Source organism: Pagrus major, chromosome 11 (genome assembly GCF_040436345.1).
Source record: "Pagrus major chromosome 11, Pma_NU_1.0".
NCBI lineage: Eukaryota > Metazoa > Chordata > Actinopteri > Spariformes > Sparidae > Pagrus > Pagrus major.
The window spans coordinates 9,237,938-9,263,298 of NC_133225.1; the positions used below are offsets into that span (position 1 = coordinate 9,237,938).

The following is a 25,361-nucleotide window of genomic DNA, read 5'->3' on the forward strand; positions in this document are numbered from 1 at the left end:
ACTGTAGAAACCAGCAACAGCAAACTAAATGTCTGCAGAGGGCCAGCTGGGGATGTGCTCGCGGCTAATTCGTTATGTTCCACCGAGCTTTTTCAGTCCAATAAATAGTAATACAATTCTGTTACATGTTAAATGTCACATTCATATAAACATAAGCAAACATGGGCATACATCAGTCCCAAAAAGGTTACTCCCTTGTCGTAACTTAGGTGTGTGCTTTGTGTTAACGTGAACGACAGGCTGAGTGGCTGTGTGCTGGGAGCGCAGCGCACACAACAAACATGGCTATAAGCCTGCCGCTGTATTTAGCACAGTGGTGTTCCACTCAGTAACTGTGGGGGCGCCAGAGCACACAAAATGTCAGTGTCTACATAATGTTGCTTTACGAGATTTTCCACAACTGTAACAAGAGATGCTTCTAAAATAACTTACCAACCCTAGCTTTCAGTAAATATACTTATTATACATCAATATCATATATTACCATTATCATTCATCAGTTGTTGTGGCTGGTCCCTTTGATATGTAGTGGAGTAGAGGTATAAATACAATACAATTCTAAATACTACTACTAATACTAATAATAAAAGTAGTAGTATTCCACCACTGATTGTTTTCATTGTGTGCAGTTTTTTAAAAATCTTTTCTTATGGAAAACATAGGCATCATTTCCAGGAGCATACAATTTCAACAAAGACCATCAAAGCCATCTTCAAAAAGTTGCAGTCAAAGTTTAGGATTAAGAGTCCAGACAAACCACAGTTGTGTTCATAATGAGCTTTTTATTTAAAAGCACATGTATTAGAGCTAAGTACATTTAGCAGAAAAAACAGCATTGCAACTATGTCGTTTGTACAAAAAAACGAGACAATACAAAAATACTAATAATGAATTTTAATACAATTGTGGGTGTATTTGTATTTGAATGCATATTACAAACGTAACTATAACAATCTACAATAGTTTAGTTATCTAGATACAAAAATCTGTCAATCGATGCTTTTTAAGCAGCATTTTGTAAAGAACACAGGTCTGTAATCATAGTGGATATATCTAAACATGTTAAGAAACAATATCTTACAGAGTTAATTTTAGTGATCTATACATTATTTATATATTTATAAAAAGAGTGTGAAAACGGCTTTGTGAAATGATAGGACGGACTATACGATGAGAAAGATGTGCAACATGGCGGAGTGTGTTGTTGGAGGAGGATATCTGAGTAGGCTGTAAATAAAAAGGGCTTCTGTGTCTGTACAACTGTTAGTGATTATACAGGACCGGCTATAAACATACAAGGTTAAAGATGCTTCTTAGCAGAGAATAAAAATAAAAGATCCACAGTTTTTATAACGTTCACCTGCTCTCTCGCTCTCTGACACACAGTGGCGCACACACACACACACACACACACACACACACACACACACACACACACACACACACACACACATTCACACTTGGCACAGCTGACGGTGTGTGTGTTTTATGACACACACATAGTTTATCAAGAGGGGTTCCTTTTCACAGGGCACAGCGCTCATACATATGTACACACACATTCAAACACACACAAGATGTACATGTACAAGCACGAGCGTACCCACACAAGCACATACACAAACATACACACACACACTGAGAGACAAACATCCATTGCCAATGAGTGATTGGGTGGGTGAGAGCCCCTCCCTGCCAGCGGAAAGAGCCCAAATCATCCCAAAATAATGTGCCAGCTTAGCTGTATATCATCACCCTCTTTCCACGGTGACAGACTGCACCCCTTCACTCTGCCTACCCATCCCCTTCCAGTTCAGGAAGCCAAGCGGATGGCCCCAACACCAGGAAGTGGCATGGCACAGCCACGCCTCTTGCACAGGTGCTGGGAGGCTGGGAGATCTGCCTCCCTCCTTCCACAGAAAATATCCCCCCTTTTTCTACATCTAACCCTCAAGAAATGCAACATCCCGGGTTTGGGCCACTCTGAGAGTCCAAGACAAAAAGCTTGACGTGCTGATTTGGAGACAGAGGTGTATGAGGTCGGAAGGCAGACACAGTTTATTTGGATACTGATGTCTCAACTATCAGTCAAAAAGGTTTGAGAGACAGCCAAAGGACTGCTCTGACACATGTTATAAAGGCCTAAGAAGGTCAGTGGCCTACCGGTGCAGGTTTACTGTAATGAATGCCATGCTATGCTAACTTTATCCTGCCTGAGTATGGAGTCTTGTGCGACCACCACACCAGGCTCAGTCGGCTTCTAGAGGGTCACATTTCTGTCTCGTGGGTGTCAGCATCATCAAGTTTTCTTTCAGTTAGACGTCTCAGGCAGCGAGTGGTGATAATGGACAATGAACTTAAAAAAAAAAACAGTGCTATAAGTTATAATGTTCTATACTGTTAATATTTCTATGCTGCTAGTTATTGCAGTAATATCCTTCCTGTAGCTAAGGAAGTTGTTGTCCAACGGCGTTCCAAGGCCACAGAGAGTTCAGAGAGGAAGCATCGCTGGACATCCCTCTCTGCCAAGGCAGGGGGTTTGTCTTTTTATGTCTCTTTTCTTCATTTGTTTTTCTTCACAAGGGTTTTCCCTTTATGTGGTTACACTTCCATCAAACCTCCACACCCTCAGCTCTGCCTGTCAGGTCATCAATTTCTGAATTCGTTTTGTCTTTTAGCTTCCAATTCTTTTCCTGTTTGTGCTCAAAATGATGGGCTCAAATGTTGATTAGTAGTTAACAAAATAGTATATAGTAAGTCTGGATAGTGAGAGTGGACTCTGCTGTGCAAATCTCAAATCTGACACCCTAGTCCACAAAGTGCCTCGCTGGGCAAAAGGGAGGAGGATGCCATTTGAGAAGCAGCTACAGTCTCTCGTCGCTACATTCTACTGTCCGATGGGAGGTGAGCAGCGCTGTGATTGGCTCCTCGGTCGCAGGAAGACGTCGCGGCCTCTCTCACACCATGTTGTGGTGGTTGTTCCTCTCGATGATGTCGGAGGAAGGGAGCAGCTCCTTCTTGATGGGCGAGGGCGGGGGCGTGGCTGGCTTCACCCTGGGCTTGAACAGGTCTGACACGTAGAACACCTGGTGGACGCAGAGAGGGAGAGCAAGGTGAGGAAACATGAGGACATCAACGAAAATAGAGGAGGGCAAAGTGATCCAAATAAAGATTTAAAGCTGCAAAGGTCAATTTCTTTGTCAATTATGATGGTAAATAAAGACTCTAGGTATTGGTGGGACAAAAAAAATTAAAGCCATCACTATGTTGCTTGTTGCAGCCCTAATCTGATTGCTCGAACCAAATTTCGAGATGACTAATTGGACATTCGTGTGTCCAGTTTCGTCATTCGGTTGAAATGCAAATGCCCCACAGTGGAGGGAACCTTGTATTTTGCATAGAGCATGTAAAATTGATCTCAGTTGATTTGTCTATCTCCAGACAACTTTCACCAGAGTTTCAAAGTCTGTCGGCAAAGCAAAATTGCTTTCTGGGCTCAAACATGCGGCCCTCTGTCCTTAAACCTTTGATTTGAGTGAGGAATCTTTAATAGCAGGTGCACCTCTAGCTGGATTTGGAAACACTCTGGATAAAACATGGTAGGTGTGTGAGTGTGTAAATATGCACCAAAATGTTAATGTGTCTGTAGAGGAGCTGTGAGCAGGACTGAAGTGTAATTAAATACTGTGTTACTTTATAATGTCATGATGAGAAACTCCCTATCACCTCAGTCCCACACTTGCACCACTGAGTCATCTGGCTAAAGAGAGGGATCTCAGTATAGCTCGCCCTAAACTGACTAATTTAGTGAACCCTGGCTAATCATCTATGTAATGCTGCCAGGGGTGGATTCCCATTTTACATCAACTGTGAGGTCAGCCTGGCAAACAAAGGAAGAGCGAGAGCGAAAAAAAATATCTCCCTAAGATTGTGATGACATCATATGTCAAACAGGAAAATGGGCATGGGTGGACAGGAAGTGGGGACCATGGAAACTACTGTCCACCGTGTAACCGTGGATTACCAGCTCCGCTTACAGGGGTCTGGGGTCATCATGAGCAACAGTGGCTACAGCGTCAGACTTAAACATACAAACAACACATACACACACACACATAACTGGCAGGCGCAGCAGCTTTTCCTTCCATGCTGCCAGTCGAGGGCGAGCGGAGGGCCTGTGCCAGGGAGAGGAGGAGGGAGGGCTGGGGGGAGAAGCTGCCATTCAACACTAAACTCTGAGAAAGAGAGCCCACTGTGCTGCAGCTCCTCGGGGGGCGGGGAGACAATATGGATAGAAAATACACTGGGAAAATACATCGTGCTCTCATGCTCGGGGGAAAAACATACTACTGGCCACTTAAGTGATCATCTTTCGTTGTTTTTCCAGGAAGAAACGGTCAACATACAGTCGCTGATCTATTTATATAACAAGGACTGTCCCATTCTGAGTGGTGGGTTCAGCACTTCCTCTTCCTCTTCTAATTACATTACAGCTTGACATTTACAGACCATAAAACGACCTTCACTGCTGACCTTTGACTGATGGATGACATCACACGCAGATAGATACCTACACACAGCTGCTCTCATAGTTTTTAAAAGACCTCTTTGTCCCTACGGCCAGCAGTTTGAGCAGAGCCTCTGTATGGTATATTACATTTGATATATAATTAGGGGAGTGTGTGTGGAGCCATATCTCTGGGAATCACCCGCGCCGCCATGGGAAACATCCCAGCCTCGTTTCCCATCAGGATGCATTGTGTCCAATTACAGCAAAGCCTTGTTGCTGCGTCACCCAACCTCTGACATATCGCCCCTAAACCTGCCGTGACAGAAGGCTTATCGCGACTGCACCGCTTCCTGTGTGTGATATAGAAAAACACACACACACACACACACACACAAAGCCTGCAGGCCTTTTGTGTTGACTGATGCAGACTCAGCAGTTTGTCTCCTAAATCATACTTGAGTAAAAGTTTAATATTACTTTGAACAGTGAAAGTCACCCATATGAATAGTACTTGAGTAAAAGCCTTAAAGTATCTGATATTAAATGTACTTAAGTATCAAAAGTACAAGTAAAAGTAAATCTGCTTGGCTGATTACTGGATCAGTTTTTAGTGATTTTTATTAATTATCCGATTGCAGAAGTAAATTAAAGGTGCAACATGTAAGAATTTTGATCAAAAACATTAAAAACTAAACTAAAAATGATCAACAGAATGTGAAGGAAAAACAGTTTTGACAATATGATGTCAATGAATTGTGTTGCAAAGCATGTTTAGCATGCTAACCAGCTAGCCCGCGCAGAAGCTTGTGTGCTGGCAGTGTAAAAACCAACACTTCCTCAAAGTAACTAAAGCGATCAAATAAAAACAGTGGACCAAACTGCAGTGAAGTGGAAGTAAAAAATACTCAAGCAAAGAACAAGTACATCAAAACTGTACTTGAGTAAATGTATTCAGTTACATTCCATCACTGTATATACCAGCTACTTTCATATGTTAGCAGCAATTTCCCACCTGCTGTGTTAACCACTATTAAGCCTGACGCAGAAGCTTAGTCACACAGGAAGTGAGCGCACCGACTTGCAGGAACTGTGAATGTCTCTTAAAAAAAAAACGCACATTACTCACTAGACCCCCTTTGAATATAGGAATGGTTAATTTCTTTGCACGCACATGAAACCAATTATAAATAGACGTGCAGCCACACAACACATCTGCAAATGCATTTACACCAACGTATAATGATTGTACTGCTGAGAAAACAGTGGGCCTTTCAACACTAACTAACCACGTGCAAACAAATGTCTAACTGTATGTGTGCACAAGTTTAAAAAAATAACTTGTGCATAGACCCCTGAATTAGATACTTGACTTGTGTGTTAACTGATTAAAGTTGACTTCCTGCTTCACACAAGTTCACTGACCACACAGACACTGCTTCAGTGTTTGTGTATTTGCTGCATGCCCTTGTGCAGGGATAGCATCCTCCTGCCCCCTCCTCCTTCAACGCCTGACCCGACTCCTCTCCACTGTGACAATGAACCTCGATAAACAAATGGCCGCTGCCCCGGCTTTCTCTCTGACAGCTGCTTCCTGCTGGAGTCGCTCCACTTGACCTTTATTACAACACATGTTGAAAAGTAGGTCAGCGCGTCTGATAGGAAGTGCCAGGTAGGACAGACGAGCCACTTCCTGTTGTGGTTCCTCCATTCTCTGGATCACAGAGTGTTTTTTTCTTCAATAAACTTCATGTATCTGACTCAGACTCATCCATCTTCAAATGTGAGGACAGACAATGAGGTTTTAAGCAGCAGTTAACTTCCAACAAAGCTGCAGTCTAACACGTCACGACTTATGAATGTGTTCATTCTTGCCCGGGGTTTTGCATTGTTCCTTTACTGGCACTCAATGGGGGAGCACTGGGATTAAAGAGGTAACTGTAGCCTAGGGAAACCTGGAATAGCACTGACAATAAAGTCATGGAACAACACACTTCTCGACAGACAATTACTGAAATGTATTTGGAGAGGAAGACGCTTTTCCACAAGGCCATATAACTCATCAGAGCAATTGTTCGCAATGGCACACTTGAGACTGACGTGCAAATCAACTAACTCATCCAATGTGTGCTTTTGTTCTTCGAATCAGCCGAGTGCACTGTCGGTGTTTGGAGGGCATTCTTTTCATGCATGTGCACAAGCTCAGGGTGGATTAATGGACCACATTACCCAGGCTGCTGTGGGGCTCATAAATATCAACCTTTTCTGCTTCATGGAAACATCTTATGAGAAAGATGGGCTTATGGGCCAACCTCAAAACCTTTGTTATGTTGTTACTGTGCATGTTCTCAGTGACCTCAAAGCCAAATGGAAGTCAGATATATAAACAGCAATCATTGAACATCAAAAGGACATGTAGTAGCTCTGTTTGAAGTATTCACTTTGACATGATTTGACAAGTGTGAACTTGTGCTTTTATTCTTATGTTTCAAACTTAACATCTGAAAAAATTATGATTGAACCTTTATGAGGCACACAGGCTTCATACCTCCTCCGTCCTGCCCTCCACTCATCTCCTGTCAGGTCCTTTCTGCTCCGCTGCTCATTGAGAGGCTGAACCAGCCGAGCTAAAGTATTCACAGATGTGTGTTTCTACCAAGGCTGGGCAAATCAGATTGTAAAAGTAACCTCAGCGCCTTGATCGGCAGGGGTTTCACTATAAGTGTGTGTGCATGTTGTGTATGCATATGGATGTGAACAGGGTGTCCGTGTGTGTGTTAATCTGTCTCTTCGAGGGTTGTGGAATAGCCGAGTTGGATTAAACCTACGCTCATCCCGAGCCAAGACGCAGACAAGGCTCCTCTCTCCTGTCACCTCCCTCCCTTCATTCCTCCTGCCAGACCTGCCCATTCAGAGGTCAAGCTCATAAATTGAGAATACTTCTGAAAACATCCTCTCTTTTTTTTTGCTTCCTTGTCAGAGCTGATGTCGTCCAGGAACTACACCCAGCTGGAGAAGCGCTGATTGTGCCAGAGCGTTCCAGTCTGTTGTTACTCGCTGATTTCTGCTCATGGGTCCTTCAGTAATCTTGGCATTCGAGGACCCTGTTGTGCTTGTATGTGATTGTGTGAGTGTGCATGTGAATTTTCTAGCTGTGCCAAGGTCTGGCCTAGGCGCCACTACTAAGGTCTAGCTGAATTTTATGAATCTAAACCTCTCCACGTTCATGATTTGGATCATGTAGAAAGGTAAGGGCTGCCTGCAGTATGTGTGTGCGTGTGTGTATAAGTGTGTCTTTCCATACTTTTCCCAGAGGCAGCAGAGTTTAGCGGCGGCCTGCTGTGCTGATAGAACCAGAGCCGCCAAATAAAAAACCCAAAATAATTAACAGCCCCATTCCTGTTTCAAAGGCTAATCCTCTCTCTCTCTCTTTCTCTCGCTCGCTCTCTTTTTACACTCCTTCCATTTTCCCCCCCTGACCCCGAATTCAATTTTCCTTGGCTCCATCTAGCTTAGTGTAATGATGAGGGTTACGAAAATCCTCTGGCAACTGCTGCGACGATATGTCACAAAAGTAGTGAAGAAGGTTGCAGCGTATGGATTCACACTAATGCGCGGACACGCACAAAAACACACACACTCTTCAAGTAGGCCCTGGCTCCAGGCAATGTGTTATTCATTAAAGGGAATCAGATTCTCCTCACTTTGCTGCCGGCTCTGTTTCTCTTTTTCAAAAAAAAAAAGCAGAGAGGAGAAAAAGAGTAAAGAGGGAGCTGTGAGGAGGCAAACTTTATTTGAAGGTTGGACCGTCTGCAGGATCCCCGATGGTCAATTATAGAAAAGTATTAAGTTGCATAAAGATGTATAGATTTGTGTGCACTCACTATGCAGTAGGCCACCAGGGCTCCCTGCACAAAGCCTGCCAGGACATCAGTCGGGTGGTGCTTGTGGTCGGAGACACGTGATAGGCCGGTGTAAAAGGCCATCATCAACAGGGTGAACTGGAGCAGCGGGCGGAGGAGACGAGCACCGCGCCATGTAAACCTGGACTGGAGATAGAACTGGGAAGAGAGAGAGAAAGCAGGAAGGAGAGGAGAACAAAGAGGTAATGTTATTTACTTTCTTCATACAACGGAAATTCAAACCCAGAATTTTAATATTTACAATATGAATGAGGTAATAATACAAACTCCGAAATATTTATCTTTTCCATAGCTGAATAAACAAGCTGTTCTCGGAGGAAACTAAGATCCCCAGAACTCTGTTTGAAGCTAGAAAGGTGGCAGGGTCCGCCAAATATAAACAAAGTAAAACAGTATGAAATTGTGTTGTCCTCAAAGGTCAGTTTGTTTAGTCAGTCATGAAAACGAAGAGAGTTTGTTTATTTAGTTTGTTTAGACATCAGTCAACGAAGATCTTTCTCTTCTGAATAAAATTTCTTCCCCAAAACAACAGAGTGCACCTTTACATGCATACTATCATGTAAATGCTCTGATATACATACACTTTAACAAAGAGTTGTCTGTGTTTATGATGTAAAGCATGTAAAGTACATCATGTTACTGAGGGCGTAATGAAACACACATTTTCATCAAAGTCATTTAAAAACATGTTGCGTTGACTTTTTAAACCTTCACGTGCAGCGTGTGTGCGTCTGTATTATTCCTGTCTGAGAGGTCTAGACTGAATCAAAGTGGGCAGGCTGGCCAGAGCCGCAGAGAAACACATACCGTCTTCCGCAACACACATGCTCGACTGCCTGAGACCCGTACATTACTGATTCGTGGTTCAACATCCCAGCTGTAAAAACAGCACGACCACAGAGATCCACGGGAATACACACACACGCAGATATACATACTCTGCCATGAACGTTGCAGCACTTGTTGGGATGAACTCTCTTCCCTCTATTAGAGTAAATACGAGACAAAGCGGATGCACCCCGTGCTCCGTCTGCAACCGAAAAAAAAAACAGTTTTCTGGGTCATGATAAAGACTGAGAAGAGCCAAAACAGGAAGTCCAAGGCCGCTTTCAGTGACTCGTACACGTGCAAATACATGCAGTCTCTCTTCTTTTATCCACCTACATGCCCAGTGGTGAGATCAGCCCAGGTTCCTCAAACATCCTGTGTTTCCGCACCACTCATACCCTTCACTTCCTGTCTCTCACACCCAGAGACGAAGGGCCTGGGAGGGCCGGCCTCAGCCAAGGTCTACCCAGCCCAAAACCTCCAGACTTGTGTCTTATAATCAGCTAAGCTAACAATAACCACAGACAGCAACCCCCGTCCACTACGAGCCCCTGTAGGTGTGGACGTAAAGCTCCTTCGCACTTCCTCTATGACACTCTATCATTGTTCTTCTCCTCAAGGAAGCAGAGGAAGTGTTCCCTCCCATCCCTTACAATTTTGTTCTCTCCTCCCTGGCAGGGATGTTTAGACTTCAGGTTTCCTCTGCAGTGGTTCTCAGGTAGTGGGCAACTGATAAGTACTTCCGTCTGACGTTGAACGCAACATCAGAAAAAAAACTCTTGGCACAACTTCCTTAACCACTCGATTTTAAGCGTGCTTGGAGAAAGAATGAGCACCCAAAAAAAGGGTTACAGTGACCTGTGCTTGGCCCTATCTCACTCAAGGGCAGCGAGTTAACCCAAATAACCCGTCCAGTCCTGGTTCAGCTGGAGCATGCACACACAAAGTCACGATAAGCAACTGAGAGGCTCATTGACCTTCTAAAATCTTAAAAATGCATCGTCTCCCTTTTAGATCTAACTCAGACTTAAATAGACCGCCTCTCTGACCCTGGATGTCCTCGCAGCAATTTGCTATGTCTTAAATATTCAGATTGAAGGAAAACAACAATAAAACGCAACAACAAAAGGATTCCCAGCAGATTCCCATGAGAGAGGGAGACAAGAGCGACACGAAGTCTGGTGGTTTCCAAAGGAATCCAGCTCATTCCAGTAAGATCTTCTTCCTCTCTCTTTCTTGATCTGACTCACGAGTCAGTTTTCCATAAAAGAAAACACAACAAAGTGAGAAAGAATGAGAAAAAGGGCACATTTTTTCTCACCAGCCTCCTTCCCCTCCTCCTTTTGGTTAACACCATGCTTTGAAACAAAAGAATATCTGTGGTTAGTGCCACTTTCATCACAAACAAACATATTAGTTTCTATTTATCCAACGACAAGCAATTTGTCGAAGTTATAGTAGGTTCAGTTGGAACAAATAACCCACAGAAATGATGCAGGCCTCTGCTACTGGTTTGTATGTGCAGAGAGACGTGTGCGTGTGAGACTAAACAAAAGTAGAACGCACGAATGCAAAACACACGCTTGTTCTTCTGTGGCTGCGGTGTCGCTGCAGACAGCATGCCATGCGGTCTGTGCCATCTCAGAGTCTCAGCTCAAACCACATCGGTCACAGGCGCAACGCTCAGGCACACTGGCAGGAACAAAGTGCTTCAAAATCACAGAGTGTCAATTAGCAGACGACTGAGGGCTGTGGGAGGGAGAGCGAGGTGACAGCCACACTGTGGAAGTGACACTTTCACCCTGGCGAGCAACAAAAGAGCAAAGACAAAGAAGAAGATCTATATTTGTCTGTGTTTGTGGAAAAAGGGTTTCTTGAGGACAAAAACAATCCTCTTGAGAACCTTTTTTTGTTTAACCAGAACTGCACCACAGAGAGTGGATGTTCAGATGTAATGCATCCAGTGCAGAAGTTCACTGATTATTCCATTTATTCCAAAGAACAGTTTGATATTTTGGGAAACACACGTGCAGTATTTGCCAGCCTGATGAGAGTCCTGTGAGAGAGTCATAACCACTCCTCTTTTAATTCCTAATAGAAATATTGATTATCTGAAGGCTTAGATTTTTATTGGCTATGCAGTTACACTTGCAGGGTAATTATCTGTCCTCATGTTCTATTGATTCGTTTCTAGATTTGGGTTGTTGCTGTTAATAATATCTGCTCTGACGTCAGTAGAGTGGGAGGTTCTGTGTGTGAAAACATGATGTCACATGACTGGCTTTCAGCTGGCAAAAACAAATAAACGCTGCATATTCCTTATCCCACCAGGAATGCGTCCACTGTGGGATTTGTTTCAGGCTGGTTTTGTGTTCCAAAACATTCGACTACAAACTGTTCCTCCTCTGTTTCACTGTTTGCACCAGCCTCCTCTGGCGATGGTCCTGAGCTCACCGCAGCTGGAACACTGGTCTCGGACTAGTGTGTCACTCTGCGGTCTGGATGCATCTACATTCCCTCTCTTGCTTTTCCCCCTGCTTTTTATTCACTCTCATCGCTGTTCCTCGGTCTGACCAGAGTGCAGTTGTAGGTTCACCCAGAGGCTGGGAAATACCCATCATCTCTCACTGCACGAAAATGCATTACGAAACAACAGAATTTATGTACTGTCAGAACACCGTGAGAACCGAGACCATCTCATAACCAAGCTCAGGCCAGACAGACCCAAAACACCGACTCTGACTCTCCTCTTCAGAGACACAAGGGGAGGAGATGATTGGGGAGCTGTGAGCTGGCAAATGTGCGTATGTGTGTGTGAGTGTGTGCAATTAGACCGTTTGAAGCATGAAATGCCTCTAGGGTGCTAAGCCTCACCCGACACCCACAACAGGTGGAGTGAGAGGGAGCAATTGAGGGAAATGGGAGAGGACAGGAAGTGCACGCACAGCTGCTCTGAAGAAAACAGGTGGAGTGCATCCATTCACGTCTCGGAGGAGTAAAGAAGAAGAATGAAACTCTTCATAAACTGAGTGAAGAGCAGGGGGAGGAGAAGTGGATGAGAACAATGTTTTGCTTTTTCTCCAGAATCCCAAAATCACGGTCCAACCTTCTTTCTCTGAAAACCATTGTTTGTGTGACTCTAAGCATGTGTGTGCTTGCATGATTGTGAGTGTGCTGTGATGTGAGTATAAGAGTTTAATAGTTACTTACAGCCAGGTAGAGCATGGTAAACATTGAAAAAGAGGCGTGTCCTGAGAAGAAGGATTTCCTGCGGAGGGAAAGATTATCTTCAGTCAGTCATTAGAGCATTGTCATAATAACATTAGTACAGTTTACTGTAGTTTGTGTATGTACTGGTGTTTACACAAACCTGGCCTCCTGTACATCACTTTCATCGCCAGTGCAGGTATAGTTGGTGATGTATCCATGTGAACAGTCGATGGTGGAGAAATCTGGTTTACACACGTCTAAGAAGTGGGGTCTCATACGACCCACCGACACCTTGGCAATGTCTGTGAATGACTGGCTGACGGCACATCCAAAGAGAAACACACCCATCTGCAAGACCACACATATTCATGATTAGACATAATGGCTGTTTATGTGGCTGTCAATAATTGGCCGTTAGCTAAACCCTGTCCCTCTTACTTACTGTTTACTGTTTAAACACCTTCACGTCCTGACACATCACATATTACAATGGTGAGGGTAGATTTAACTCACAAAATGAGACATTTCTGAGTCATTCATTTCTTCAAATCTTGCCTTAGATGCCACCGTTTTTGTGGCTGAATGGACGACTGTCGCAAACTGATTTTTCAGCTATGACAAGCTAGCTAATTAAGCGAACGTTAGCTTCATAAATTGGTTGAAAACACTGTCTACGGCTCATTTTAAACCAAGAGCCAAGAGTAAAAGGGTCTTAAAAATGCACTTGATGGCTACATTAATGATATGAAAAACTGTAAGATAGACTGCTATGTCATACTAACATAACCAAAATTGGTCGGATGAGGACAAACCAGTGTGTTTTGCAAATGTAATGCATGTCTACCAAATCCAATAGAGCAGGAAAAAGTTGCTGACGTCAGCCTAAATTCTGATAGCATTTAGCATCCACGCAGTGAGGAAAGTACTACACAGTGGGTGTGATGTGCTGGTGGTGGTAATCACGGTTTCAAAGCTCAGATTGAGCAATAACTGTTCAGGGGAAGGGTTTAGCAAATGGTCAATTATTTATGCAACAATCTGATCACATATAAAAACGTGCTTCTGTGGAGCTGACCTGTTTGTAGAGAGCTGCGACATAAGGATTCCCGACAAATGACTTGGTTCCCTCGTGTAGTTGGTGAATCCTGAAGCATTCTCCAATCACAATCTAAAAGAGAGGATTGTTTTTTGAGATAAACAGACAACACTGAGCACAAATACAAGACAGATTCTAGCTGTGTGCTGCTGAGTCCTACAGTCTCACAGATAACCTTACAGTAAATATGCTAACGTTTGAGTGTGTATCATGCAGGATATCTAATTTCATTCCAGACTGAAGTCACAGATTGATAAGGAAGGATGAGTAAAGGGCAGACAGGATGAGTGACATTCACACACAGACAAACACAAAGGGTGAGCATGGCCTGCCTTTCCCTCAGGCAGTCTGAATGTGGTGTGAGATTATTAATGAGTGGTGACACTGCTCAGTGATATGATGGCGCCTTTTTGTGTGAGATATGGAGGATAATGACACAGTGATGGCAAGGGGAAAGGAAAACATGAAAACTTAAACAAGTGATCCAGACGGGGTCAATGTGTCAGTCAGACTGACCTGACTGAGAAGGGTTTATATTATTAGAGTGGTCTGCTATAAGGCTTAAGTCGAGAGGGCTACCCCTGAACCCCTTTCATTCCAGCCAGACGCTTTTAAGTCGTGTTGGGGCCCATGGAAAGACCTCATCTACACTGAGGGGGCTTATGGCCAAGCCAACCCTCGAGGCACGGACATGTCAATCATATCTAAACCACCTGGGGTATCTGACTGACAGACCGGCTGCTCTCCACCACTAACCACATCTCCCTTTCCTTCCTCTTTCCATACAAGGCTTCACTCTTTGGCCAACCTCCTCACCCAATCTCTCAGGAAAATATTTACCTGCCTATCTGTGAGCCAGCAGAGGGTACTGTGAATGTGAATACCATTAGGACTTAACATGTGTGCAGTGTTTCACAGACATCCTCTCAAGATAATGCAGATACATAACGTTTGTGTATTTGCATGTGTTTGTATTGTCAGGCTTGATAAACACACATATCCTGCCTGTTGGGTGATCAGCTGGCAGGCTCACAGCCAGAAGAAACAAACATGCCGGTGCATTGGTTTGTGTATGTGTTTGCTATTGTTAATGAATTCTTCTGATCTGAGCTTAAGATTAGAACCGCAGGAGGCCAATACAGGCCAGAGAAGTTTATTTGGCTTGTCAGCATTTGCATTCAAACCTCTCCTCCTCTTGTCTATCTCCCGGTTTTGGTTTATTACCATTTTTCTGCTTGTCTATGTGCAGTCAGGGCCTTTCTCATCAGAACAGAGGGCTCAACAGGTGCCTGATTGGTTTATTTGGATCATCAGTATGTGTGTTTACAGAACACTATCTCACTATTGCTAATCCTTTTTCTCACAGTGTCAGACACAGACAGGCCTGACGAGCAGGACTGTTGGGATTTCCCTCGCAGCGAAGATAAACAAGAGGCCCAACTGGACTCTGCCACTAAATGCACGTACATGCGTGCACATATAATATGTGTGTGTGCGCCTGCACGAGCGAGCGTGTGCACGTTCGAGGAATGGTGTCGGCATGGCAGTAGACGCCGTTAATGGAACACAGCTGTGTGAGACACGCCAGCTTTGCCCACACGTGAACATGTGAGGGGAACTAACTAAATACAAGTACAGTCTCCTGGTTCCAATAAGTAGAAGAGCTGAGCTGGTACAGCGTGTGTGTGTTTGTGTGCGTGCCCACCAAGCTAATGGCGAGGAGACGGGGGCGAAGCGACGTCTCAGTCTGGGAACTTACGAGGGGGCTGCGCCACAAAGAGTCTGGGGGCTTTAAAGACCATCTAGCCTGACCACGTGGCACTAATTGACATACGCATACCCCACCGCATATCATTATAACATGTTTCCACTAACCCCCGACCCCCCCTCTAATCTGTTGGCACTACAGTGCAGCCACTCAAGTCATGGGAATGAAGACTTCATGCTCGAGGCTATCAGTGAGGCACTGCGGGCATGGGAGAGAGAACTGACACGTTCACCCGGAGTAATGTGCGGGGCAGAGAGGGCACGGAGTCAGGATGCAGGGATACGAGTGGGAGGTATGAGAATGGACCAAGCACTTGTAAAATCTCTTTGGTCTTTGGCATGCATGCGTCAGAACACACACATAAACACACACTTCCTAATGTCGCTTGGGGGGCCTCTCTCGCTACCACCGACTGGCTTAGCGAAGTAATAAAAACAGGCCGTTACAAATGGCTTGGATGAGTCAGAGCTGATGCGGAAGAAAGTATGACGAAGAAAACATTGTAGAATGAAAAGGGCAGGACATATAGAGCACATTTACAGCAGAAGACTGGAGTATTTTAGAAAATACTGCATGATAGGTAATCACTCAAACGTTTTGATGAAGGGGCTATGTTAGTGAGACTGATCTATCCGACTAAGAGTTTAAATTGGAGTAAAAGCAGAAAACAAAGGGAGGTTTGAAGGTCGACTTACAGAGAAGATGGCAATAAGAATGCCAACACCACAAAGCACGGCATCGCTAATGGTGTCTCCCTCTTTTTGGGGGTAGCGGATGGACTCGTCCGAACAGTAAAACCCGCGCTGGTACGGCTTTATGGTGCTAGTCTCAATGATCAGGAAAGGCAGGCTAGCTACAAGAGACACAAGAGGGGAGCAAAGAGAGAGGAGGACAGGAAGAGGGAGAGAAGAAAGAAAGCATAAAAGCACCAGGTCAGTGACACGGACATAAACAGAGGAGAACGGGGGGGGAGCACAAGGAGCACGCTGGACCCAGGGGATCATGGGATATGGCAGAAATGGGATGGGGCTTAAGGATGTCATGAAAGGTCAGCTGAGAGCAAAGGAGTGATGGATTTACAAAATCAAATGCAACTAACCCCGTAAATTAAACTATGATTCACTCGAAGGTGAAATTGCATTCAACAGGTGCCCAGATCTTACATATTGCACCTTTTAAGAGTTACATCAGCTTTTCTGGACCCATTTAACACTGTCACTCCTTCACAGAGACCATCATGAACCACCAGCCCTCCCTGTTTCTGCCTTTCCCCAACATCAAGTGCTCTTTGTGGTGGGGGAGCGACTTACGGACACCGCGGGCAGTGTCAACCCAACAGAAGTGAGCACTGAGGAGGGGACGGTGCTTCTCTTGTAGGGGTATCTCAGGCTGGAGTCACTGCAGTAGAGACCCCTCTGGTACGGACGAACAGAGGTTCGGTGCAGAACCAGGCTGGGCAGCATTGCTACACACACATGAATGGATGTATGAACCCACACACTCACACATACATAAGGCTGATCCACAGTCACGCCTAATACAGGGAATCACATTGCATCGTAAAGCTACTTACCTTGAAGCTGAGGAGAAAATGTCACGTTAAAACACATATTTGCACATTAGCATCATCACTGATCAGGCTGTTGACCCAGCAAACCCTCCCCTGTCAAGCTGCTCCTGTTGACAGTGTGACACCAGGCTATTGAGAGCTGAGATTTATTCTTCAGCATTAGGAGATCCCCCCTCCTGACAGAGCAAATATTTGGCACTAGGGATCCATTATTGGAGACAAAAGAAACCCACCAACACGGGGACAATGTCAATACATTGTGAGAACTTAAGTGTTGTGGACTGAAGGGGAAGAGAGTGCCATTCCAGGTAGAGTGTTGAAATGTCTTGTCATTTTTTTCAGAAAACTTTTGTTAAAGGAATAGTTTGCCATTTTGGGACATACTCTCTCGTTGAAAATCAGGTAGCCTCGCAACAAAATTAAATTAATTACTGAGCTTTTGGGTTGTTTGTAGGCAGATTTTGTTACCTTTGGACACAGCAAGGCCAGCTGTTTTCCCTTGTTCTCAGTCTTTATGCTAAGCTAACCAGCTGGGGACAGTCACCACATATTCAGACCTTTATTTAAGCCTTTTTACTACATATTCACTTCACAAAACATGAGAGGATATCAGTCTTCTCATCTAAATCTAGGCAGGAAAGCACATTACACTATTCCCTAACATGTGAAACTTTGATAACAGCATTCATGAGGCTCTAGAGGATCTTTATCCAACTACCTCAACAACAAATGGACAAACAGCTAAAAGAGTGCCAGAAGTTCAGCTGGTCAAATTAATTCTGTTGCTGACGTCTTCAACAGCATACACATGCACGCGCTCGTGCACACCCGCACTCCCTCCTGATGAAAGGAAAATAAATACATATCTCCAAATCAAAAGACTACAAATACAGGCGTGTAAACTCCAGCAGGGGCTTTGAAAATTTTCCTTTGGGGATTTTAAAATGTGTGAATACCAAGAAAAACAAAACGAAGCCCACCCAACTCTGGAAACATTTTTCGCATGAGAGAATGTTTGGCGTGTGTACGTATGACCGTAGTAGCTCATAAATAGAGGGAGTGCAAGACAAGAAGGCGTCCTGAAGACCCACACACAGACAATCCGACATATACATTCAGCATCAGACTGCACAGAAACTATTCCTGCATGCGGTTCATGTGGTTAACTCACATCACAGGGATTTTTGACATTTGGGTCAGAAATCTACTCAGGAATTCTCAGAAAACCGCGACCGTTGTCTCACCAGTGATGGGAGAGGGAGATCGTGTTACTGGTCTGTCGTGAAAAACACAGCACTCACCAGTAACCACTTGAATGAACACACACTCTCATGCATTCTTGTGGACAGTCAAGGCTCTCACAGGCTCCTTAACATCCACACTGTGACATCTGCTCCCACTTGAAAGAGGAAAGTGTTGTCTCAGGTGTAAATGAGCCCATGTCCATTTTAATATGGCTAAATGAGAGGAAATGTTATGTTTCTTCATTTTGTACTTCTGTTTGCATTAATATATGAGGCGCTGGTGGCTTTTGGCCACAGAAAATGATGATTTTGAAAGCTGACTGCAATAAATGAAGCTTTTTAAGGAACATTTTTGGAAACTTTGAGGTCAGAATGAATTTAAAACTCAACCTTCAGCCCAAACTGAACAAGAAGTCCTTAAAATGAAGTGCTCAGGAGAAAATGAGATGTGAACATCTACATTTCCATGACAACCGTGCTCCAACTGCTGATGAAGATGATGTGATATCATCCAAAGCTCAAGAACGGCTGCGATATAAACCTTGAGGTGAGAGTGTTTTGTCATCTGCCGATTTCAAGTTCGAGAGTGAACTTAGTAAAACAAACTCTTCGTCTCGTTTGAATGCAACAAAACAATACTTCAGAAACAGCTGAAAGCCACTTAAATGGCGTAAAGAGAGTCAAAGCTGACTTTCTCTCTCTCCGGTGGTAGGTAGAGGGCAGCAGATGGGATGGTCACTGAGGCAGACACCTGCACAAACAGGGTGCAGCGCCAGGGCTCGACAGGCTGCTGGTGGGCCCACACAGGGCTGGGCCAGACTTTGGTGGTGTCTGAGAACCACGCTATCCACACAACAGGCAGGGTGAGCTTCGGGTGAGCCGGTTCACACAGAACTACGGGGGCAAGGCAGGGCAGGACAGTCAACGCAACAAGTACATTCTGGTGCGGATTTCTGCGCATGTGAGTCTTTTAGCTTAGCGCCCCAGTAACCTTTAATACCCTCATACGCTGAACAAAATAAGTTCTGTTGGGTAAACACTTTTCAGAAAGCAGATCATGCTTTCTTTCACACCAATCTCTCCTCTGTTTTCTCCTACTTCTCCTTCCCTCTCTTTCTCCGTCCCTCCACTCTGACCCACTTGTGGAGGGGGGATTCAAATGCTAATGAGGAGAAGTGAAAGGAGAGGAGGTCATGAGCTTAACAGACATGGGAAACACGCACACACACACACGGACAAACACACACATGCAAACTGGTACTTAAAGGCTAAACTGGGATCGGAGACCAGCATGGGAAAGTTGACCGTCTCCTGAGAGAGGCAGAAAAAGGAAAGCGAGAGTGAGCAATCGAGCACATCAACACTATCTATCGAGAATTAATGAAAGCCTCTCTGTCAACACGCTTCCCAGCCTTGAGATGCCAAGCTGTTTTGTGTTGCCTGTCCCCCTGAAAACAGCCTGGCATGTGGGCATTCTCCTCATACCACAGAAAGTCCATGAAGTTAAAACACTAACCCCGCAGCCCATCTGAGCCCCATCTGCAAACAGCGGCACGAAGAAATATGACCTCTTTAATGGCGATGGGATAAAGAGTGGGCGACCTTCACAGAGGCCGCTGACCCGGAGAGAGGAGGAGAGGGACGGGGGAGTGTCAGAGGAGGGAGAGATAAAAACAGAAAAGAAAGAGGTGGGCTGGGCTGTTGGCAAAGGCCTGTGGTGCATGAGTGAATTAAAAAACAACTATTTTACAAGCTCTGTCATGAGGTCAGTAACATTCAGGGATGCCTCAGTGCTAGAAGGGGAAAGCACCTGTACCACTTGTGAACAATCCCACTAAATGCACCATTTTGCATTTTATCTCAGCCTTTATTTTTGTGTTTTTGTCTTTGCGGGAGAGGTTGCGTGCATTCTCCTTATGAGCTGCTTTTCAATGCCACAAACAGGCGCCTGAGAATAATTGGGGCCTAAAAAAACCCTCAATGGAGTTGCAGAGAATGCAGCAGGAGAAAAAAAAACACACGTCCTAAGTGGGTGGTTTGGCGAGTTTGGGGAACAGTTCTATTTGTCTTATCAGATCCTGTCATGCATTTCTCTCCTTCGGTCTACGAGGAGAACCACTGCAGGCCACTAAAGACTACTTACGCAGGTCAGATAGAGAGTGAGAGAGAGAGGTATTTCATTGGCTGGTTGAATCAGTGTTTATATGCAGAGGTCATGGCCTTGGTGTATGTGTGTGTGTGTGTGTGTTTAAGTGCATATGCTGTACTTATTTTCTTTCCATAAATCCACTCACATGCTCACGCTCCACTGCGAGCCAGAAATCATGGCACAAAGGTATGCTAGTATGTGTTTATATATGGTTTGTGTGCATATGCTTGTCGGTTAGGTTTGTATATGTAGCCTGCTGCGCATGTGTGTGTGCATGCGAGCATTTGTTTGCGTGAAAGAGAGATTATCCAGCCGGAGCCCGTTTGATTGGCTTTGGGGTTAAATTTGGTATAGCGAGTTAGCGCTTAGATTAGCAGTACTAACACGACTAAGTCTGGATTTCACATTTCTGTCAAGTTTAAAGAAATGCTTATTTTACCATCTTTCTAGAACTAGAAATAGCTGGATTTGAATTTTTATGTATTTCAACAGCGCTGATTAATATAAAGTCCTAATCTCCTCTCTGCTACAGGTTCAGGATCAGTGAGCTTCTATTATTTTCCCTCATGTTAAGACTGACTGTACCGACCAGAACAGGACACAATAACTATTCTTAAGGCAGCTCAAGCTCTGCGTCGCTCAAAAGGTTAATTCCCCCTGGCATGGCACTAATTTCCCTGTAGAGCAACACCTGCGTGTCTGCTCAGACTATAGTGGCAAGCTTTCCCTTCTCCCGCTCTCATGACTCTCTCTCTCACCCCTCTGCGTCTCTATTGACATTTTAATGGGCTTTCATGGCTTTCGGGAGCAGAATTAAGAATGATATCGTGATTATAGTGAGTGAGCTGGAGTGTCAGAGAGGTGAATGGGAGGCGGAGCGGGGAAAAGGAAGAGGTATTGTGGTCTGCTCTAATGGAGGATTTCCTCCTCCTGTCTCTCAAACACACCATGTGACCCGTCCTGAGAAGGAGCGGGTCCAAGAATTCAGAGGAAGGTTAGAGAGGCTGAGGGGGGATTGACTCCATAGACCGGCCAGTCAATCAATCACACTTTGTTTTCTCTTCTTCTATGATTTTTCTCACAGCTCTGCAACAAATCAGAAAGCTGCTGTGGAGTCAAACCTCAATGCTTTGCAGTTCCTCCAGAAACTTTTATTTTTAATTAAGTTTATGTATCTGTAGCGTGCTTTAAACCAGCACAGAATATCTGGTTGGATCATGTTCATTTTTATTTATTCTTTGATAACATAGTTCCTGATTCAAGTTCAATTTTTACCAACTTTTAAGTATTTAGATAAAGTTCTTGTCCAGCTGATTGTATTTAGAAAACATGTAACATTTAGAAACCTTGGCTTCTGTTGTTAAAGGTGCAATATGTAAGACGTTTAGTTGAAAACAGTTGAAGAAATAGTAGTTTGACGTTATGACGACTATGTATTGTGCTGCACATTCTTACATACTGCACCTTTGAATAAAAAAGAAACGAAAAAAAAAAAACGAACTTGAGTGGTGATTTAACAGAGTAGCCGATCAACAGAATATATCATAAACTTCTTTGATAAAGGAATCATCTTATCATCTGTTTCCAGATGTTCAGATGTGAAACTTTTTTCCTCAGTTTTATGCTCAATATCTTTGGGTTTTGGACTGTTAGTTGGATAAAACAAAGAATTTGTTCCATCTTGAACTCTGGAAAATTGTGAAGGGGATATTTAAAACCATTTTCTGACATTTTATGGAAAGAAAAAATGGATACTTGTCTTTTAAACCTTTTCCATAACAATCGATCTCAAGGAACAGTTGAAACAATCTGATCTGTGTATCTGTGTCAGTGTGTGCGTGTCTGCGTGTGTGTGTGTGTGTAGTGTTATGACAGAGAAACCTAGCTTCAGATCCATTACCTTCACTTGTCAATTTCAGGCCAGTCCCAGTCTCTGGAGGAAACTTTTGACACACTTCTATCAGCTCAAGCTGCAACATAACCTGTGTTGTTACTGAACACTCTGACATGGTCTACATTACTAAATATATAATAGAAATATGTATAGATAGTATCCTGTGGTTACTTGATATGTGTGTGACTCTGTGTCTTTGTAGAGAGAGGCAGCTTGCGTGTCTTTGTTCAATTTTTTGCATCAGTTAAGCCCTTTAGTCCGATAATTTGGATAAATGCCTCTTCCAGCAACAAGAGTGCATCCACAGTGTGTGTCTGTGTGTGTGTGTTTGCAATCTCCATGGATCATAGAGAATGAGTGGCTCAGGGCCAGGTTGACTTGTTAGCGGACATTGTTCGGCCAAGAGCGAAGAAGCAGGTGAGCAGGAAGCTGGCTCAGTGGCAACAGCGTGGTTACAATCATTTGTGAAGGTCGTTTGTTCATTTTCATCAGCTATATCTTAATGAATTATATCAACAGTAACTCTTCTAAAATAGCTTAGAATTTCCTCCTCTGCCTCAGTCTTAATATACATCTCAACATTTAGAGAGGCCACACACTCATCAGCCTTCAACTAAACACTGCTATGACCTTTGGGGGGGGTTTCAAAATACAAACAGATGCCTCGGATGTTCTGAAATTTGTCGCACAGCCCACACTTCACAGTGCTGCGAGCCCACACATTTAACTTTATCTTTAGGTCGCTAAAGCCATGAGCACGAGTATGTGTGGCGTTCCAGATATCTGGCAACAGAGTGCAGAGGTTAGCCGAGGTTCATGACAGACCCTGGAAGTAGCTACAGGGCCAAGGGTCAAAGGTCAGGGATGTGACTTAAATCTGGGATTATACTGTAGCATACAAGAGCAGGGTCACTGAAACACTGCCCAGGACATCTGTGAGAGTGTGTGCCTGTGTGTGTGTGTGTGTGACTATGTGGGTGTTGCAGTGGATTACTGTGGTTCCACTGGTAACTTCAGCAAAGCTTTTCTCAAACATTTTTTTAAGTTGTCGACCACAAAGGCCTTTAAAAAATGCTCCCGCAATCCAAACAAACAAACTCGGCGGCGTAAAAACCACCCAGGCTTTTTTATCCACACGCATAATCACTGTTTAGGAAACATACGTCCATGCACATGCACACATGTACACTGATACAGATGTTTGGCCCTAGATGTCAGCTCTTTGTTTCCACAAGCTGCTGATGTGTCTCACACAAATACACAATCGCAGACACACACACATACACACACAGGAGTGGCTGAGGTCAGCAGAGTGGTGTGCAGAGTGAATCCCTGTCCCTTTTTCCCCCTCTGTGTGAATGCTGCAGCGACCGGGGGGCCGCTGGCTGAAGCATGTGCTTACTCAGAGAGATTTTATTCACAGGAATAAATGCCTTTTACACGCAGGCATCTGTCGGGACACTCTCTAGGGGACTTTTACCAGCAGGCACCTGCGAGGGCAGCCTCTGAATGATGCTGCTGCTGCTGCTTCTGCCCCTGTGTTGCTGTTGGCTTGTAGGCACATTTGAGGAGATGTTGGACTCAACACTGTTTGGTAGGAAATCAACTTTGGTCCACATTAGCAAGTCGAGAAGGCTGGAGGGACATTTATAATGTGTTGGCCACACTGTCAGGTGAAAGAGGAGAACGAACGCACAGCTGCTCCAATGAGGGGAAACCTGAGCAGTGCCCAGGGGCCAGATCAGGCTACTAGGCTGGTTGGTTTGGTGGCTGGCTGGCTGGCTGGGCGTTTCTCTGTTGTTTCCATAATGGCATTATTACCCCCTGGGACAAAAGCCTGGCTGAGGAGAAGAGGGCCGTGGACTCTTTGAAACCCGATGCCTGCCTTTCTACTCTTCCCCTCAGCTGCTCCTTCAATATCCTCCTCACCTCTGCACACATCGTGGACCTGAAGACAATTAAATTGCAGCCACAGTGTGAGTGGTCTACATGTTGTTCTGTAGTATCCCAGCGATCCTCTTCACTGTATGTAAACAGGATAGGGCTCAGTGGCTGTAGCACAGATAAGGCCAGCGCCAATAAAGATGCTGAGCTGATTACTGCAACAGCGCTGGCCACAGCCGAGCAGATAAGCACTACGGCCCACGATCCAGTCAACACTGCTGCTAGGAGGAGCAGCAACAGCCGTAAACCACTGACAGATAATCAAGTGGCCTTGAGAGCTCAAAGTGGAGGAGAGGAGGCTCTCTCACTCTCTCATCTCTACCTCATTCACTCGTTCCCTCCCTCCATTTCATCCTCCTTCTGTCTGCCACTAGCCGGCTGGGTCCTCGTTAACGAAACAAAGAGTGCTGAGATGCATCAAAAGGGGTATTGTTCTCAGTGAAACAGTGAAATCTCCCTGACCCCCAACCCCCCATCTCTGGATGCACACACACACAAATACAGAGGATTGTAGTGGGCAATGTAGTAAGGGAAAGTGACAGACAGAGGGGCCTGTGTAACAGCAGGGAGGAGGCCCAGGCGAGGACAGTGTGGTGTTACAGAGAGACGTAATGAGGCCTCCTGCTCGCAGCCCACTGGCTATGATGAAGCACTGATGTACAAGATCAACTGCTCTCATTTACACCCAAGTGCTAGGAGCATTGTTGGTGTCTGAAGCTGTGTATTTCATGTTAATAATCATTCTATGATCCTAGAAAGTGTGAAAACCTCTGGGTAGTTCTTTTCTTCATGCATGTAATGGACAATTAGGGGTTTATGAATTAGCTCATTGCCCTCAAACTGGATTATACATAATATTCAGCTTTATAACCCGTTGAGAACTCAAACACAAGCGTAAACACACTAAGACTGACTCCTAACAAAAGTTTATGGTCGGGTCCAGCCCAGTAATCCTGATTTATCTAAATAAGCAGTTTGAGGGTGTAATTATAGATAAGAGAGTGAAGAGAGAAGCAGCAGAGAGAGAAGCTTTACTACACTATTGTTGTCGAAGAGTAAACTACAAGCTGTTGTTCACCGTCAAAGTTTAGTCTTTTATTGTGCAATTGAATTGTTTGCAAGGACGGAGGAGGCACTGGCAAACGAGTTAAAAGAGATGAATGTGTCTGGTTTGTAAACCAGCGTAAAGAGACACAGTCACATCAGTCAGCCCGATGCCTTCGGCTTG

General features: G+C 44.5%; 1 protein-coding gene across 2 annotated transcripts in view; it reads right to left on the bottom strand.

Annotated features, from left to right (window-relative positions):
- Positions 1–762: 762 nt before the first annotated feature.
- Positions 763–25,361, bottom strand: part of plpp3 (phospholipid phosphatase 3) — a 30,263-nt gene continuing 5,664 nt past the window's right edge. Inside the window, exons 2-7 of one of the 2 annotated variants that reach the window (XM_073476693.1) lie at positions 16,028–16,185; positions 13,544–13,636; positions 12,629–12,816; positions 12,469–12,526; positions 8,392–8,568; positions 763–3,086 (exon numbers count right to left, since the gene is read on the bottom strand). In XM_073476693.1, coding sequence (XP_073332794.1) covers positions 2,958–3,086; positions 8,392–8,568; positions 12,469–12,526; positions 12,629–12,816; positions 13,544–13,636; positions 16,028–16,185 — 803 coding nt within the window. In that variant the 3' untranslated portion in view covers positions 763–2,957. Of the gene's footprint in view, positions 3,087–8,391; positions 8,569–12,468; positions 12,527–12,628; positions 12,817–13,543; positions 13,637–16,027; positions 16,186–16,642; positions 16,798–25,361 lie in introns of both variants that reach the window. The other variant, XM_073476694.1, reaches the window with a different exon arrangement.